The sequence below is a fragment of the Trichomycterus rosablanca genome, chromosome 2, assembly GCF_030014385.1.
Source record: "Trichomycterus rosablanca isolate fTriRos1 chromosome 2, fTriRos1.hap1, whole genome shotgun sequence".
NCBI lineage: Eukaryota > Metazoa > Chordata > Actinopteri > Siluriformes > Trichomycteridae > Trichomycterus > Trichomycterus rosablanca.
In genome coordinates, this window is record NC_085989.1 from 57,815,074 (window position 1) to 57,833,083 (window position 18,010).

Sequence of the window (18,010 nt, forward strand, 5' to 3'; positions counted from 1 at the left end):
TTGATTATGATCATGAATTAGCACAAAGCATGTTCAGATGAAAGGAAGAAAACTGTTTAATTGTTAAGGTGGTTTACAGGCTTAAAAGAACAATCTTTATATTTAAAATGAGCGCTTCCATTTATACTAACAGCATTTAGTTTTACTTCTACTTTTTATACTTAAGTACATTAAACATCAGATACTTTTAGACTTTTACTCAAGTAATATTCTAAAAGGTGGCTTTTACTTCTATCAAAGTAAATTTCTGGTAAGATACTTGTACTTTTACTCAAGTATGACCTTCCGGTACTTTATACACCACTGGTCAAAAGTCTCAGGACACTCTTTTATTTCAGAAACAAAAGGGAAAATTACATATCTGAATACCCCAGCTAGTAATGGGTGAGGGGGCCGATCTTTTAGGCCATGTCCGGAACGTGGCCGACATCTTGAAAGCCGCCATATTGGATCAAGGGCAAGTTTTTCCAATGGGAAGGTGGTCGTGTAGCATATCAAAGAAGACCAGAATTCTCTCAGAAATCAGATTTGCAATATCTCTTGTGTTTCAAAAGTTATCAACACAGAAAATTCAAAACGTTTGTTGTTGATTACAGGTAACTGAAAATGGAATTGATGAAAGAAGAGAGGATTGAGGTGATTCTGATGTCCGGGGAATGCAGCTGCTGTATCATAGCCACAGACTTCAACAACCGACACCCAGAAAGACCAATTTCACACAGCACTGTTGCATCCCTCATAGCCAAGTTCCGAGAAACCGGGACTGTGGACGACAAGCCACGTAGTGGTCGTCCGAAGACCGCTACCGACGAAGAGACCTCAGCGATGGTTTTGGCAGCCTTCGTGAAAAGTCCACGACGCAGCACGCGACGTCTCGCAGCAGAATGTGGCGTCAGCCAGTCGTCCCTTGTACGGATTCTTCATACCGATAAGTGGCTTCAAGATCCAGCTGCAGCAGAAACCATCAGAGGACGACCCTGATAGACGTGTCGAGTTCTGCACCTGGGCGTTAGACCAACATCGACGGGATCCCGCATTCGCACAGGGCAATTCTGTTCAGTGACCATGCCAATTTTTATGTCAGTGGTGAGGTCAACCACCAGAACGTGAGGTACTGGAGTGACGAAAACCCTCACTGGACGGCAGACACCAAAGTCGTAGGTGATGTAAAGGTTATGATGAGGTGTGGAATATGGGGCACCCGTGTAATCGGACCCATTTTCTTCGACCGGACCCTAAATGCTCAGCGCTACAATGCTACAGGAAACAGTGTTCCCATCCATTCTGACCCAAGATGGCCTGGATAACCAGAAGTTTCCCCTGTTATTTCCAGCAGGATGGGGCTCCACCACACTACGGAGCAGGTGTCCGTCAGTGGCTGGATATTCAATTCCCTGGTCACTGGATTGGCCGTCGTGGTCCTGTGGAACGGCTGCCCAGATCACCCGACCTCACACCACTCCACTTTTATCTCTGGGGTCATCTCAAACAAATCCGCAACAAACACCACCTTCAGCACCGCATCGTGGAGGCTTGTGACAGCATTTCTCCAGAGATTCTCATGCGGGTTCATAACGATTGGATCCAGCACCTTCAGCCCTGTGTTCAGCACCAGGGACGACACACTGAACACGTCAAATAGCCGTGCGTCACAGGGAACGTTCTCGGTTATTGTTGCAACTTTCTGTGTTGATAACTTTTGAACCACACGAGATATTGCAAATCTGATTGCGGCAATGGATTTCTGAGAGAATTCTGGTCTTCGCTGATATGTTACATGACCACCTTCCCAACATGAAAAACTTGCCCTTGATCCAATATGGCGGCTTTCAAGATGACATCACCCATTACTTGCTGGGGTATTCAGATATGTAATTTTTCCTTTCGTTTCTGAAATAAAAGAGTGTCCTGAGACTTTTGACTCACCCTGTAGAGCTTCAAATTCCTCGGCGTCCACATGTCGGACAATCTCTCTTGGTTCCTCAACACATCAGTCCTGGTCAGAAAGGCACAACAGCGCCTTTACTTTCTACGGAGACTCAAAAAAGGCTCCAGAATACTCGTGGACTTTTACCGCTGTACCATTTTGAGCATTCTAAGAAACTGCATCTTGCATACGTATCATGTGGTATGGCAATTGCTCCCCACAGCTGACCGGAAAGCTCTCCAGCGGGTGGTTAAAACTGCCCAGCGCATCACCGGCACCCAGTTACCCACCATACAGGACATTTACCATAAAAGGTGCAAGGAATTCGGCTCAGTAAAGTATTCTTTCTATAGCGCAATTACACCTACAAAATACACTACTGAAATAAAGAAGTAAATAATAGAGAAATATGAGAGTTATTGTTGTTTCTGGTAGATACATTTTATATAAAAAAGAAGGAAATGTATTATGGTGTATGGTGCAGCACACGTACTGTACTGAGATGTGATGTGTGTTTATGAACAGTACTACTGTGTATTGTTGTGTATTATTGTTTATTACAGGATTGTCTATTCTATAATTTAAGATTTAAGGGAAAATATTCTTGTATTTATAACAAAAAAGAGCATTTAAGACATTAGAGAGGTTAGGGGTAAGGGGGGGTTTGGGAGGTCTGGCACAGATTAATTCTATTTACATTAATTCTTATAGGTTTAACTAACAAACATTTTGACTTAAGAACAAACAGCCCTTCAGAACCAGTTACATTCATTAATCAAGGGTCGACTGTACTCTTATATGTCTCCTCACTTCTGCACTTTAACTGTATTATATGTGAAAAGTCTCTTTTCATTCATTTTTGGTGAAGGTGAAGCAAGTCATATTAAATTGATATAAATTTACTTCTGATTATTTTAACTCAGTGCCTTATCAATAAATTCACCCTAAATTCACAGATGAAAATTAAGAAAAAGAGCCACATTTTATGGCAGTTATTAAAAAAATGTAAACCTAAATCATCCAAATATGAAAATGCTCTTTGGTGGCGTTAAACACCAATCTGTGAATCAAGTGTTTCGGTTCCCACGAATCGGTTCATCCATAACGAATCATGTGTGACGCTAACAGTTAGCGATGCAGCTAGCTGTTTGTGTGTTTAAATTACATAGTAGTTAAATCGCCTCAAATCTTCACAGTGATATTTTATTATGAATTCTAGTTTTATTATTAATTAGGATGCATTTCATAATTAAAATGTAATCAATAAAGACATCGTTATTTTACTTACAGATGATTCACTTTAGTATAAACAGATCAGCTGCTGAAGCTTCCTTGTTCTGTGGTTTATTGTCGTGTTGTGGAGCAGCTGAGGAGCTGCATTAAAGCCACCTGCTGCACTGGAGGATGGAGCAGTGTTAAACACAATAATCTCACCCTTTTCTACAAGTACCATGTGGCTCATACATAATGGGGGATGTTAAAGTAAGATCATGTTGACATGACTTTGATAATCAGTTGACATAATGCACATGTCTTATACTGTAGTTCACAAGACTCATAAACCCTCTTCCTTTTAGTCACCTGTGTGGACAACTGTTCCCTGTGCAATCTGGGCCGTCCTGTATTAGTCAAACATTGTGGAATTACTTTGGTGGGTAAAGAGAGAAACATGCTTACACATCCTTACACATGGATGAAGACTGTGTAAGAATAAAGACTTAAAAGCTAGGTCTTTCCTAGATCTGGTTAATTCCTACTTTATAGAATCATGCAGGAGATGGAGCAATTCAAGACCTATCTACACTCTGTTAAAGACCTTAGTCCCTCATTTCAATCTCCTTTCTAATGACCACTTCTCTGCTGAGTGTTTTCAGTCAGATGTTGAAGTTCTTGCTGCAGACCCTCAAATTCTGTCACTGTGGAAGAGTAAGAACATCCTGTCCAAGGCATCTTTACACCTCAGTGGCAGCAATGATTCAGATCGACAAGGAATTCAAAAGTAGACTCATGGCACCATCTAGAGATCACAATTGGTTGAGGTTTGTGGTGGAAACATTTACATATATATTTTTGGCATCTAGCAGACGGTCTTATCCAGAGAGACTTACTGAAGAGCTTCCATAGTAAACATTTCATTACTCTAATTTAAGTACAACAGTCCAAGAACACAAAGTGTATTTATTTATTTTTTCAAGAAATAAGAGCATTAGTAAGTAAGTACAAGTCAGCTTAAGTGTTTAGTAAAGAGGTGATGAAGAGACTCGGATGTTCGGACAGACAGAGGAAGTTCAGTTCCACCACTTGGGTGCCAGAACAGAGAAGATCCTTGATGCTGATGCTCGTCTTACTTTAGTCCTGGGTGGAGGATCAAGTCGAGCGAGACTGGTGGCTCGGAGGTTGCGTGGTACAGAGCGGGGTTTTATTAGACCTCAAAGGTAGCTCGGGGCTGGTTTATTTTTGGCTTTGTAGGTGAGCATCAGTGTTTTAAACTGAATGTGTGCAGCTACAGGAAGCCAGTGAAGAGAACGCAGCAGTGGGGTGAAGATGAGGCAGTAGTGGGGTGATGATGTAGCAGCAGTGGGGTGATGATGTGCAGCATTTGAATGAGCTGCAAGGGTTTAATAGTGGACATGGGAGCTCCTGCCAGGAGGGACTTGCAGTCGTCCAGCCGTGAGATTACAAGTGACTGGACCAGAATCTGAGGAGCTTCCATGGAGAGAAATGGTCGAATCTTACTGATGTTGTAGAGGAGGAACCGACACGCTCTCGTCATGTTGGCTACACGAGAAAAGAAGGTCAGCTGGTTATCCAGGACGACACCAAGGCTTCTTACCTTATCAGATGGTCTGATCTGGGAGTTATTAAGGGAACTGACGAGGCTCTGGGTTGAAGATTGATCTCCAGGAATGAGCAACAGCTCTGTCTTGCTGGGATTGAGTTTTAGATTGCTGAGATGCGAGCTGAGACCCGTGAGTCTGAAAAAGGAGAATATACTGTATCTTGTTTATCACGGACTGTAGGCAGGGCAGAATTTGGGAAGATGAGGCCCAATCCTCATTGGCTAGACCCACCAAAAGCTGACTCCTCCCGGATTAGTATAAAAAAGAAGTACAGCAGATTGAGAGAGAGCCGACTTCAACACAGTCATTCACCCTTGTTGTTCAACCTAATAAATATTATGGAATAAACCGCCTTTAAAAGCATCAAAGCCACCATTAATAAAGTTAATAACGCCATGTGATTATTGACAAGCATATGAGTTTATAAATCCAAGCGGTTTTATCAAATACTTTATTTTAGGACATATTTTACACACTGTTCTTAATATTCAGGGGTGCCAGCAACATTAACCACCACTGTAAGAGGGGTTTAAAAGTAATCAGTTCACAAACGGGCTTCATTAATAAGAAATCGTTGGTTTGTTTGGTAGATTTTAATTGTTCAGTGTCGCACTTGTCACTCTTAAGTGTTGATAAACGAGTGAAGCAGCGCCCACTCGGAGCAAAAATCTTTTTTCCCAGTGTGAATGCACTGGTGTGTTTCAAGATGACTCTGTTGATAAAAACTCTCCCTACAATGTAAGCACTGATCCAATCCTTCTTCAGTGTGAATGCACTGGTGCTTGTTAAGTCCACTTTGTTGTAAAAACCTTTTCCCACATTGCGAGCACTGATACTGTTTCTCTCCGGTGTGAATACGCTGGTGCTTGTTCAGTTCACTTTGTTGTATAAAAGCTTTCCCACACTCTGAGCACTGATACGGTTTCTCTCCGGTGTGAATGCGCTGATGTATTTTAAGATCACTCGGTCTAGTGAAACTCTTCCCACATTGTGAGCAGAAATACGGTTTCTCTCCGGTGTGAATGCGCTGGTGTCTTTTTAACGTGCTCAGGTCAGTAAAACACTTTCCACACACTGAGCAGAAATATGGTTTTTCGCCGGTGTGAATGCGCTGGTGGATTTTAAGAACACTTTGGTTAGTGAAACTCCTTCCACACTGTGAGCACTGATACGGTTTCTCGCCGGTGTGAATGTGCAGGTGAGTGCTGAGATTATTCTGTCGATTAAAACTCTTCCCACACTGTGAGCACTGATACGGTTTCTCTCCAGTGTGAATGCGCTGATGTCTTTTAAGATGACTCTGTCGATTAAAGCTCTTCTCACACTGTGAGCACTGATATGGTTTCTCTCCAGTGTGAATGCGCTGGTGTCTTTTGAGAACACTCTGTCGATTAAAACTCTTCCCACACTGTGAGCACTGATACGGTTTTTCGCCAGTGTGAATGCGCTGGTGTCTTTTAAGGAGATTCTGTCGATTAAAGCTCCTTCCGCACTGTGAGCACTGATATGGTTTCTCTCCAGTGTGAATGCGCTGGTGGGTTTTAAGATTACTCTGTGTACTAAAACTCTTCCCACAGTCTGAGCACTGATACGGCTTCTCGCCAGTGTGAATTTTCTGGTGTCGTTTGAGAGCGCTCTGAAAATTGAAGCTCTTCCCACACTGTGAGCAGACGTTTCCTTCTTCCTGTGTGGGACTGAGAGAGGTGTTAATGCTGACAGTACCAGAGGACGTTTGCTGATTACTGGAGCTTCTGGTGGGTGTCAGATCCTCATGTTCAGTCTTAATCTTCACCAGCGCATCATATTTATCATGGTTGCAGCTCTTGATGTGATTGTGGAGGTGATTTTGGGTTGTAGAGGAACGTGGACACGAGGAGCAGGAGAAATCCTTGTTCAGTTCTGAAGCAGAAAATAATGAAACACATTTATAACATTATAAATAATAAACACTGTTAGTAATTGTTATTCATTCATCACATCACTTGTAGTCGCTGTTCAAGATAAATAAATGAGTTTACCGAGTTCATCTTCATCTTCAGGTTCTTCCTTCTTCACAGGCTTCATCTGGAAACCTTCAAGCTGTCGGTCCACTGGAGAGAGATGTTCCTCAGAGGTGATTAAAGATCCTTCACCTGAAATTCCATCAATATTAGAAGAAGAAACTCAACAACTGGAGATAATGAAGGTTGTGGGTTTTATTTTCCAATCACAAATGAATCCTAGTTAGATTAAAAGTTGAATCCAGACTGGAGTGTATCAGCACAGGACAGTACGGTACAGTACAGGTTCTAATCCCACTATCCACATTCTCTTATTATTTCTACTGATTAGTGACTCCAATACTAACCATACTGTACCATAGTGCACTGTACCACACTGTACTGTACCATACTGTACTGTACCATACTGTACCATACTGTACTGTACCATACTGTACTGTACCACACTGTACTGTACTATACTGTACCTCACTGTACTGTACCATACTGTACTGTACCATACTGTACCATAGTGCACTGTACCACACTGTACTGTACCATACTGTACTGTACCATACTGTACCATACTATACTGTACCTCACTGTACTGTACCATACTGTACTGTACCATACTGTACCGTACCATACTGTACTGTACTATACTGTACTGTACCATATTGTACTGTACCACACTGTACTGTACCATACTGTACTATACCATACTGTACTATACTGTACTGTACCATACTGTACTGTACCATATTGTACTGTACCATACTGTACTGTACCTCACTGTACTGTACCATAATGTACTGTACCTCACTGTACTGTACCATACTGTACTGTACCTCACTGTACTGTACCACACTGTACTGTACCATACTGTACTGTACCACACTGTACCACACTGTACTGTACCACACTGTACTGTACCACACTGTACTGTACCATACTGTACTATACTGTACCATATTGTACTGTACCACACTGTACTGTACCATACTGTACTGTACTATACTGTACCATATTGTACTGTACCACACTGTACTGTACCATACTGTACCGTACTGTACTATACTGTACTGTACCATATTGTACTGTACCACACTGTACTGTACCATACTGTACTGTACCATATTGTACTGTACCATACTGTACTGTACCTCACTGTACTGTACCATAATGTACTGTACCATACTGTACTGTACCACACTGTACTGTACCACACTGTACTGTACCATACTGTACTGTACCACACTGTACTGTACCATACTGTACCTCACTGTACTGTATCATACTGTACTGTACCATACTGTACCTCACTGTACTGTATCATACTGTACTGTACCACACTGTACTGTACCATACTGTACCTCACTGTACTGTATCATACTGTACTGTACCATACTGTACCTCACTGTACTGTACCATAATGTACTGTATCATACTGTACTGTACCACACTGTACTGTACCATACTGTACTGTACTATACCACACTGTACTGTACCATACTGTACTGTACCATACTGTACCACACTGTACTGTACCACACTGTACTGTACCATACTGTACTGTACCATACTGTACTACACTGTACTGTACCACACTGTACTGTACCACACTGTACTGTACCTCACTGTACTGTACCACACTGTACTGTACCGTACTGTACTGTACCACACTGTACTGTACCATACTGTACTCTACCATACTGTACTGTACCACACTGTACTCTACCATACTGTACTGTACCACACTGTACTGTACCGTACTGTACTGTACCACACTGTACTCTACCATACTGTACTGTACCACACTGTACTGTACCGTACTGTACTGTACCACACTGTACTCTACCATACTGTACTGTACCACACTGTACTGTACCATACTGTACTGTACCATACTGTACCACACTGTACTGTACCACACTGTACTGTACCACACTGTACTGTACCTCACTGTACTGTACCACACTGTACTGTACCACACTGTACTCTACCATACTGTACTGTACCACACTGTACTGTACCACACTGTACTCTACCATACTGTACTGTACCACACTGTACTGTACCGTACTGTACTCTACCATACTGTACTGTACCACACTGTACTGTACCACACTGTACTGTACCATACTGTACCACACTGTACTGTACCACACTGTACTGTACCTCACTGTACCACACTGTACTCTACCATACTGTACTGTACCACACTGTACTGTACCATACTGTACCACACTGTACTGTACCTCACTGTACTGTACCTCACTGTACTGTACTATACTGTATTTTACCACACTGTACTGTACCATACTGTACTGTACCACACTGTACTGTACCATAATGTACTGTATCATACTGTACTGTACCACACTGTACTGTACCACACTGTACTGTACCATACTCTACTGTACCTCACTGTACTGTACCATAATGTACTGTACCATACTGTACTGTACCATACTGTACCGTACCATACTGTACCACACTGTACTGTACCACACTGTACTGTACCATACTGTACTGTACCTCACTGTACTGTACCATAATGTACTGTATCATACTATACTGTACCACACTGTACTGTACCATACTGTACCATACTGTACTGTACCATACTGTACCACACTGTACTGTACCACACTGTACTGTACCATACTGTACTGTACCATACTGTACTACACTGTACTGTACCACACTGTACTGTACCTCACTGTACTGTACTATACTGTACTGTACCACACTGTACTCTACCATACTGTACTGTACCATACTGTACCACACTGTACTGTACCATACTGTACCACACTGTACTGTACCACACTGTACTGTACCATACTGTACCACACTGTACTGTACCATACTGTACTGTACCATACTGTACCACACTGTACTGTACCACACTGTACTGTACCTCACTGTACTGTACCTCACTGTACTGTACTATACTGTATTTTACCACACTGTACTGTACCATACTGTACCACACTGTACTGTACTATACTGTACCATACTGTACTGTACCACACTGTACTGTACCATAGTGTACCTCACTGTACTGTACCATACTGTACTGTACCATACTGTACTGTACCTCACTGTACTGTACCACACTGTACTGTACCATACTGTACTGTACCACACTGTACCACACTGTACTGTACCATACTGTACTGTACCTCACTGTACTGTACCACACTGTACTGTACCATACTGTACTGTACCATACTGTTCCTCACTGTACTGTACCATACTGTACTGTACCATACTGTACTGTACCTCACTGTACTGTACCACACTGTACTGTACCATACTGTACTGTACCATACTGTTCCTCACTGTACTGTACCATACTGTACTGTACCATACTGTGCTGTACCTCACTGTACTGTACCATACTGTCTGGAAAAGTGGCATCATGCTCCACATTTACTTACAAAAGTAACCTTCATCTTCATCTTCATCCTTTATTATTATTTTCTTCTGGAATCCTTCATTCTGTAGCTCCACAGGGGCGTGTCCCACTTCTCCTGAATGCATTATTAAACATCTAATGATAGACAGAGAGGAAGATACATTCAACCTAAACATACTGTTAGAACATCAAGAGACCTCTTGATATCTTGGTGCTCAGATCTTCTACTAGTGTCATTTGCTAAATCTGAGAGAAAAAGCCCTGCAAAACCTACCCACCACATTTACACCGAGCAGGCATAACATTATGACCACTGACAGGTGAAGTGAATAACACTTATCATCTCTTCATCACGGCACCTGTTAGTGGGGGGGGGGGGGGGGGTATATTAGGCAGCAAGTGAACATTTTATCCTCAAAGTTGATGTTAGAAGCAGGAAAAATGGACGAGCGTGAGGAGTTGACATGAGTTTGACATGACTGGGTCAGAGCATCTCCAAAACTGCAGCTCTTGTGGGGTGTGTCCCGGTCTGCAGTGGTCAGTCTATCAAAAGTGCTCCAAGGAAGGAACAGTGGTAAACCGGCGACAGGGTCATGGGCGGCCAAGACTCATTGATGCACGTGTGGGCTACTGTAGCTCAAACTGCTGAAGAAGTTCCTGCTGGTTCTGATGGAAAGGTGTCAGAATACACAGAGCATCACAGTCTGTTGTGTATGGGGCTGCATAGCTACAGACCAGTCAGGGTGCCCGTGCTGACCCCTGGGCACGTGAGCATCAGAACTGGTGACCTGGTCTGATAAATCAGGGCCGGGTGCCTGTGTCTCGCTTACCTGGGGAACACGCGGCACCAGGATGCATTATGGGAAGAAGGCGAGCCGGCGGAGGCGGTGTGATGCTTTGGGCGACGTTCTGCTGGGAAACCTCGGGTCCTGCCATCCATGTGGATGTTACTCTGACACGTAGCTCCTACCTAAGCATCGTTACAGACCATGTTCACTCCTTAATGGAAACTGAACGCTTCAGGAACGGTTTGAGGAGCACAACGACCAGTTTGAGGTGTTGACTTGGCCTCCAGGTTTCCCAGATCTCGATCTAATCCAGCATCTGTGGGACGTGCCGGACAAACGAGTCCGATCCATGGAGGCGCCACGTCACATCTTACAGGAGTTAAAGGATCTGCTGCTGACATCTTGGTGCCAGATACCACAGCACACCTTCAGGGGTCTAGTGTAGTCCATGCCTCGACGGGTCAGGGGGACCAACACAATATTAGGAAGGTGGTCATAATGTTATCCCTCATCTTTTAAAACAAGAAAAGGTTTCTATAAACTGTAAACTTTCTAAAAGAAATGTTAGAATGAATAACTAATAAACTTGCTGGATCGGTTTAAACGGTTCACAACGATTCAAACGGTTTAAATGAGTCGGTTCATCAGTATGAATCGGTTCATCTATTGTGATGCTAACCGTTAGCTGAGCAGCTAACAGTTTGTGCGTTTAAATGAGAAGGAAGTTCAAGCTGCTCAAATCCTCACAGTGATGTCTAATTATAAACTAGTTTTATTAGGAATTCTAATAAAGCTAATAATAAAAGTCTAATAATTAAATATTTTACCTATAGATGTTTCACTTTAGTACAAACATCACCTGCTGCAGCCTCCTCTGCTTCTTCTTAGCTGGGTTTAATGGAGGTTTGGTGGATTTTCACCACCTTGTGGTAAACAGTGCTGTAACTTTAAAACAAATCCCTTCCATGCTGCCTTTAAGCAGATATCTCTTCCAGGGACGTCCAGCATTTTTCAACAAGACGATGCAAACCCACCTGCTGCACACATTACAAAGGCGTGGCTGCGGATGAAGAGGGTACGGGTACTGGACCGGCCTGCCTGCAGTCCTGACCTGTCCCCAATAGAGAACATGTGGAGGATTTTGAAACGACGACGACCCCCCGTACTGCTGCACATCTTAAGACGTGTTTGCTACAAGAACGAGACAAAATAAAAGCTGAAACACTAAATCACTTGGTCTCCTCGGTGCCAAAACCTCTTTTAAGTGGTGAAAAGGAACGACGACGTTACAGAGTGGTAAATGCTTTACTGTCCCAACTTTTATCTGGAACGTGTTGCAGGCCTGAAATGCAGGAATGGATGTTTATTAATAAATGAAATGAAGTTGAGCAGATAAAAGATGAAATATCTCAGGGTCATCCTGTCTGACATCAAATAAAAGTCAAACTCAATGTAAGAAACTCTGTGTGATATTGAAAGTGATACTATTGGGCTGCTAGTCTATTTCATGCGAAAATAGTTTCATTCAAAGGTGTGTAATGCTGCTTTAATAAATTCTTTATTTGTATTTAATTTGTGGGGTTTGCCAGCAATGGTGGAACAAAATAAAATGCTTTTATTTTCCCTTATTCCTACTTCTTCTTAGGGGCACTTCTTCTGGGTAACACTGTCGCCTCACAGCAAGAAGGTCCTGGGTTCGATCCCCAGGCGGGGCGGTCCGGGTCCTTTCTGTGTGGAGTTTGCATGTTCTCCCCGTGTCTGCGTGGTTTTCCTCCGGGTGCTCCGGTTTCCCCCCACAGTCCAAAGCGAGGTGAATTGGAGATGCAAAAATTGTCCATGACTGTGTTCGATATTAATCTTGTGTAATGAGTAACTACCGTTCCTGTCATGAATGTAACCAAAGTGTAAAACATGACGTTAAAATCCTAATAAACAAACGAACTTCTTCTTAAGATGCATCACAATACACAAATTAATTTTAATGTTAAGGTTGATCAGCTTTAAGAATGTCTGATTTTTCTCTTGATATCGCAAACATAGTAAAAGAACAAAATCTAAATGAAACAGGTCTAATACACATAAACCGGTACAACAAATGCTCTTGAGCCTTGTATACAGTTACTAGGGATGTTGGGGATATCAGGGACAAGTTTATTTATATAGCGCTTTTTACAGTGAACATTGTCTCAAAGCAACTTCACAGAATCCAGGACCAACAGACCAAAAACCGACAGTGGCAGGAAAAACTCTCTTAAAAATTACAGGAAGAAACCTTGAGAGGAACCAGACTCAGCAGGGACCCCCGTCCTCCTCAGGTGGCCAAATAGGAAGCAAAATAGAAAGGATACATAAAAGGGGGGCAGAATGTATACAAGGATACAATATATAGACATCACAACAATTGCTGGATTGTCTTTGGTAGAATGAACCTGACTTTTCCAATCAAATAGGTTCCGATGGCTCAGATCCCCGATTCAGGTCACTGCGCTTGGTTTGAGGAGAGCAAATCGTCTCTTGTTGCCTGTGAAAGTCCAGACGTCTCCAGCTGTGATTCCGGAGTGAAGGATGCTTGATTCGCATGCATGAACTCACCCTGGTCTCCGTTTCCCTCAGAGAGATCGTAAAGAGCGTTTGCACTCTCGGCAAAAAGCCGCTCAGGTGGCGCAGCGGTAAAACATGCTCGCACACCAGAGCTGACATTTCAAACTTGTCGGTTCGAATCTCAGCTCTGCCATCCGGTGGGCTGGGCGGCCACATGAACAACGTTCGGCTGTTGTTCATCCAGGGTGGGAAGCCGAATAGGGACCACCTTGGCGCCCGATGTTCAGGTGTATTGTTGCCCCGTTCTGGACCGCAGTGTGAGTACGAATATCAACACTGCATTAATACAAACATCTATTCACAGATTAAGGTAGCATTGTTTTACCGTATAAATGTATTGTATCGATTATATTGGGTCCTATTCACCAACCCTGAATTCCTTAAATAATGACATTTATTGCTGTGTTAATGCTGTTGTTCATCCTGTAACAAACCTTGTATGTTAAATCCTGATAAATAATTTATCCTAGAGAAAATCATGATGGTAAGAAGGGACAAACACTTTGTCAGTTCTTAGCAGATCTAGTTTATTAGCTTAAGTCCAGGGGTATAATACAGTATATATACACACACACACACACACACACACACACAGAACAGCAGACGTGGTAATGAAAGATAAATAATAACAGAAATACAGGATCTTCAACACGTGAGGATTAATACAAAGGTACTAAGGTCCTAGAAGAGAACTTAACACTGATCCTAGAGTAACCCAGAGCACTTCAATGCTGTGTCTCCCTGGTAAAGGAAAAGTCAATCGTGAAGGACCTGGACGTCTCCATCCATTCCAGTTACTGCCCAAAATGATGGGCATCAGGAAGGGCAGAGTAGGAGGGCAGATTTGATGAAGACAGAATAGCAGTTAGGTTCAGATGACGTCTTGGCCATGCAAGGTCCTTCACCCTCCTGTATAATAGCCATAACATTAAAACCACCTCCTTGTTTCTACACTCAGTGTCCACTTACTATATAGAAGCACTTTGTAGTTCTACAATTACTGACTGTAATCCATATGTTTCTCTGCATGCTTTGTTACCCCCTTTCATGCTGTTCTTCAATGGTCAGGACCACCACAGAGCAGGTATTATTTAGGTGGTGGATCATTCTCAGCACTGCAGTGACACTGACATGGTGCTGGTGTGTTAGTGTGTGTTGTGCTGGTATGAGTGGATCTAAACACCTCACTGTCACTGCTGGACTGAGAATAGTCCACCAAGCAAAAACATCCAGCCGACAGCGCCCCGTGGGCAGCGTCCTGTGAGCACCGATGAAGGTCTAGAAGACGACCGACTCAAACAGCAGCAATAGATGAGCGATCGTCTCTGACTTTACATCTACGAGGTGGACCAACTAGGTAGGAGTGTCTAACAGAGTGGACAGTGAGTGGACACAACACACACTAACACACCAGCACCATGTCAGTGTCACTGCAGTGCTGAGAATCATCCACCACCTAAATAATACCTGCTCTGTGGGGGTCCTGACCATTGAAGAACAGGGTGAAAGGGGGTAACAAAGCATGTAGAGAAACAGATGGACTACAGTCAGTAATTGTAGAACTACAAAGTGCTTCTATATAGTAAATGGACAGTGAGTGTAGAAACAAGGAGGTGGTTTTAATGTTATGGCTGATCGGTGTAAATAACTTCAGTAACTGCCGATCAGGTTCATGGTGGATCCAGATTCTAACCTGTAACCTGTGTAGAGTCGATCCAATCAGACCAATCAAAAGCTAGTGACAGCAGCCCGGGACAATGTGAAGCGAGTACCTCTGGGGATACTGGGGATTCAGAAGATAGTAAAATAAAAGAAAACCAATCATTCATGAAGATCCGCCGGCTTCGAGTCGACACACTTGTGTCTGGTGAGGGTCAGTAAGTGAGTGAAGTTGCGTCCACACTGCAGACAGCAGTACGGTTTCTCTCTGTCGTGAGTGAACTGGTGAATCTTGAGATCATTCTGGTTACTAAAAGTCTCCTCACAATATAAGCAGCAGTACAGATCTTCCCCGGTGTGAATGCGCTGGTGTCTTTTGAGATGACTGTGGTTATTGAAACTCTTGTCGCACTGCGAGCACTGATACGGCTTCTCTCCGGTGTGAATGCGCTGGTGCCTTTTAAGATGACTGTGGTTAGTAAAACTCCTCTCGCACTGCGAGCACTGATACGGCTTCTCTCCGGTGTGAATGCGCTGGTGCCTTTTAAGATGACTGTGGTTAGTGAAGCTCTTCCCGCACTGTGCGCACTGGTGGGGTTTCTCTCCGGTGTGAATGCACTGGTGGGTTTTGAGAGCGCTCTGTTTATTGAAGCTCTTGCCGCAGTGCGAGCAGCCGAGCGGTTTCTCTCGGGTGTGAATGCGCTGGTGGGTTTTAAGAATGCTGTGGCTGTTGAAACTCTTCCCGCAGTGCGAGCACTGGAAGGGTTTCTCTCCGGTGTGAATGCGCAGGTGTCTCTTGAGAGTACTCGGCTGGTTGAACCTCTTCCCGCACATCGAGCAGCAGTACGGTTTCTCTCCGGTGTGAATGCGCTGGTGGCCTTTGAAATTGCTCTGGTGGTTGAAGCTCTTCCCGCAGTGCGAGCACTGGTACGGTTTCTCTCCGGTGTGAATGCGCAGGTGGGTTTTCAAATGACAGTGGTTTGTGAAGCTCTTCCCGCAGTGCGGGCACTGGTACGGTTTCTCTCCGGTGTGAATGCGCTGGTGTTTTTTGAACGCACTCTGATGGGTAAATCGTTTCTCACAAATGGAGCAGGAATATGGTTTCTCACCGGTGTGAATGCGCTGGTGGGTTTTTAGAGCCTTGTGGGAACTGAAGTTCTTCCCACACTCTAAACAGATGTTGGTGATCATGCTGGGAGCGCCGGTGGACGTTTGCTGATTACTGGAGTCTTTAGTGGGCGCCAGATCCTCATATTTAACCTCTTCTTCAGATTCCACCAGAGTTTCAAATGTGTCACTGTGGCTCCTGATGTGATCGTGGAGGTGATTCTGGGTTGTAGAGGAACGTGGACACGAGGAGCAGGAGGAGCCGACGTTCAGTTCTAGATCAGAAAACAAAGTAAAATAACATTAGTTTTTAAGCAGTAGTACCTTCCTAATATTGTGTCGGTCCCCCTGACCCGTCGAGGCATGGACTCCACTAGACCCCTGAAGGTGTGCTGTGGTATCTGGCACCAAGATGTCAGCAGCAGATCCTTTAACTCCTGTAAGATGTGAGGTGGGGGCTCCATGGATCGGACTTGTTTGTCCAGCACGTCCAACAGACGCTCGATCGAATCGAGATCTGGGGAATCTGGAGGCCAAACTGGTCTTTGTTCTCCTCAAACCTTGTGTATCAGGGAGCATCATCCTGCTGAAAGAGGCCACAGATATCAGTGAAGCGTCTCCATGTGAGGGTGAACATGGTCTGTAACGATGCTTAGGTAGGAGCTACGTGTCAGAGTAACGTCCACATGGATGCAGGACCCGAGGTTTCCCAGCAGAACGTCGCCCAGAGCATCACACTCGCCTTCTTCCCATAGTGCATCCTGGTGCCGCGTGTTCCCCAGGTAAGCGACGCACACGCACCCGGCCGTGATTCATCAGACCAGGCCACCAGTTCTGATGCTCACGTGCCCAGGGGTCAGTACGGGCACCCTGACCGGTCTGCAGCCCCATACGCAACAGACTGTGCTGCTCTGTGTGTTCTGACACCTTCCTATCAGAACCAGGATGAACCTCTTCAGCAGTTTGAGCCACAGGAGCTCGTCTGTTGGATCGGACCACACGGGCATCGATGAGCCTGATAGATACTGATAAACCCTCTAGAGCTGCAGTTTTGGAGATGCTCTGACCCGGTCGTCTAGCCGTCACAATCTGGCCCTCGTCAAACTCGACTTTGAGGATAAAATGTTCACTCGCTGCCTGATATATCCCCCCCCACTAACAGGTGCCGTGATGAAGAGATGATCAGTGTTATTCACTTCAGCTCTCAGTGGTCGTAATGTTATGCCTGCTCGGTGTATATCTATGCAATTAGTATTGTTGAAGCAGAAAGTCACAAATAAATTACCTTCATTAAATAAAAGAATGAAATGAATTCATTTAAATCCATCCATCCAAATAATATTATATGAATAATGTAAATCTTACTGTTTTCATCATCAGGAACTTCCTCCTTCACCAGTTTACTCTGAAAACCTTTGTTCTGTTGGTCCACTGACGTGACTTCTTCCTCGGTGATGATACGTTTCACAAATGCTGATGACCCTTCACCTGGAATGTCATTAACATATAAAAAGAGGAAAGAAAAATACAGCGCTGGTTCCATTATCATGTGGAGGAGCTAGTTACCCCCCATTTTACAATATGTTAAACCGAGGCCCATATGCACCCCGTTTACTTACAGAGGTAACCGTCATCTTCAGCTTCTTCCTTTACCATCGGTTTCTTCTCAACGTCTCCGTTCTGAA

General features: G+C 43.9%; 2 protein-coding genes and 1 long non-coding RNA gene across 3 annotated transcripts in view; all 3 read right to left on the reverse strand.

Moving 5' to 3' along the window:
* LOC134302852 (zinc finger protein 729-like) overlaps positions 1-6,436 on the reverse strand; it is a gene marked incomplete at its 5' end in the record, with an annotated part of 31,173 nt that extends 24,737 nt beyond the window's left edge. The window contains one exon of the mRNA XM_062988092.1: positions 5,577-6,436. Coding sequence (XP_062844162.1) covers positions 5,577-6,436 — 860 coding nt within the window. The remainder of the gene's footprint in view (positions 1-5,576) is intronic.
* A 94-nt stretch (positions 6,437-6,530) lies between these two features.
* LOC134336263 (uncharacterized) lies at positions 6,531-10,228 on the reverse strand. Its single transcript, XR_010015706.1, has 3 exons — positions 10,193-10,228; positions 6,786-6,899; positions 6,531-6,666 (listed from the first exon to the last, which is right to left on the reverse strand). It is a non-coding gene; the product is annotated as an uncharacterized LOC134336263 (long non-coding RNA).
* A 4,928-nt stretch (positions 10,229-15,156) lies between these two features.
* LOC134335939 (zinc finger protein 501-like) lies at positions 15,157-17,743 on the reverse strand. The gene is made up of 2 exons (XM_063018583.1): positions 17,691-17,743; positions 15,157-16,600 (listed from the first exon to the last, which is right to left on the reverse strand). Exon 2 carries the CDS (start codon positions 16,407-16,409, stop codon positions 15,381-15,383), a length of 1,029 nt encoding a protein of 342 aa, XP_062874653.1. The 5' UTR covers positions 16,410-16,600; positions 17,691-17,743; the 3' UTR covers positions 15,157-15,380.
* Between the last annotated feature and the right edge of the window lie 267 nt (positions 17,744-18,010).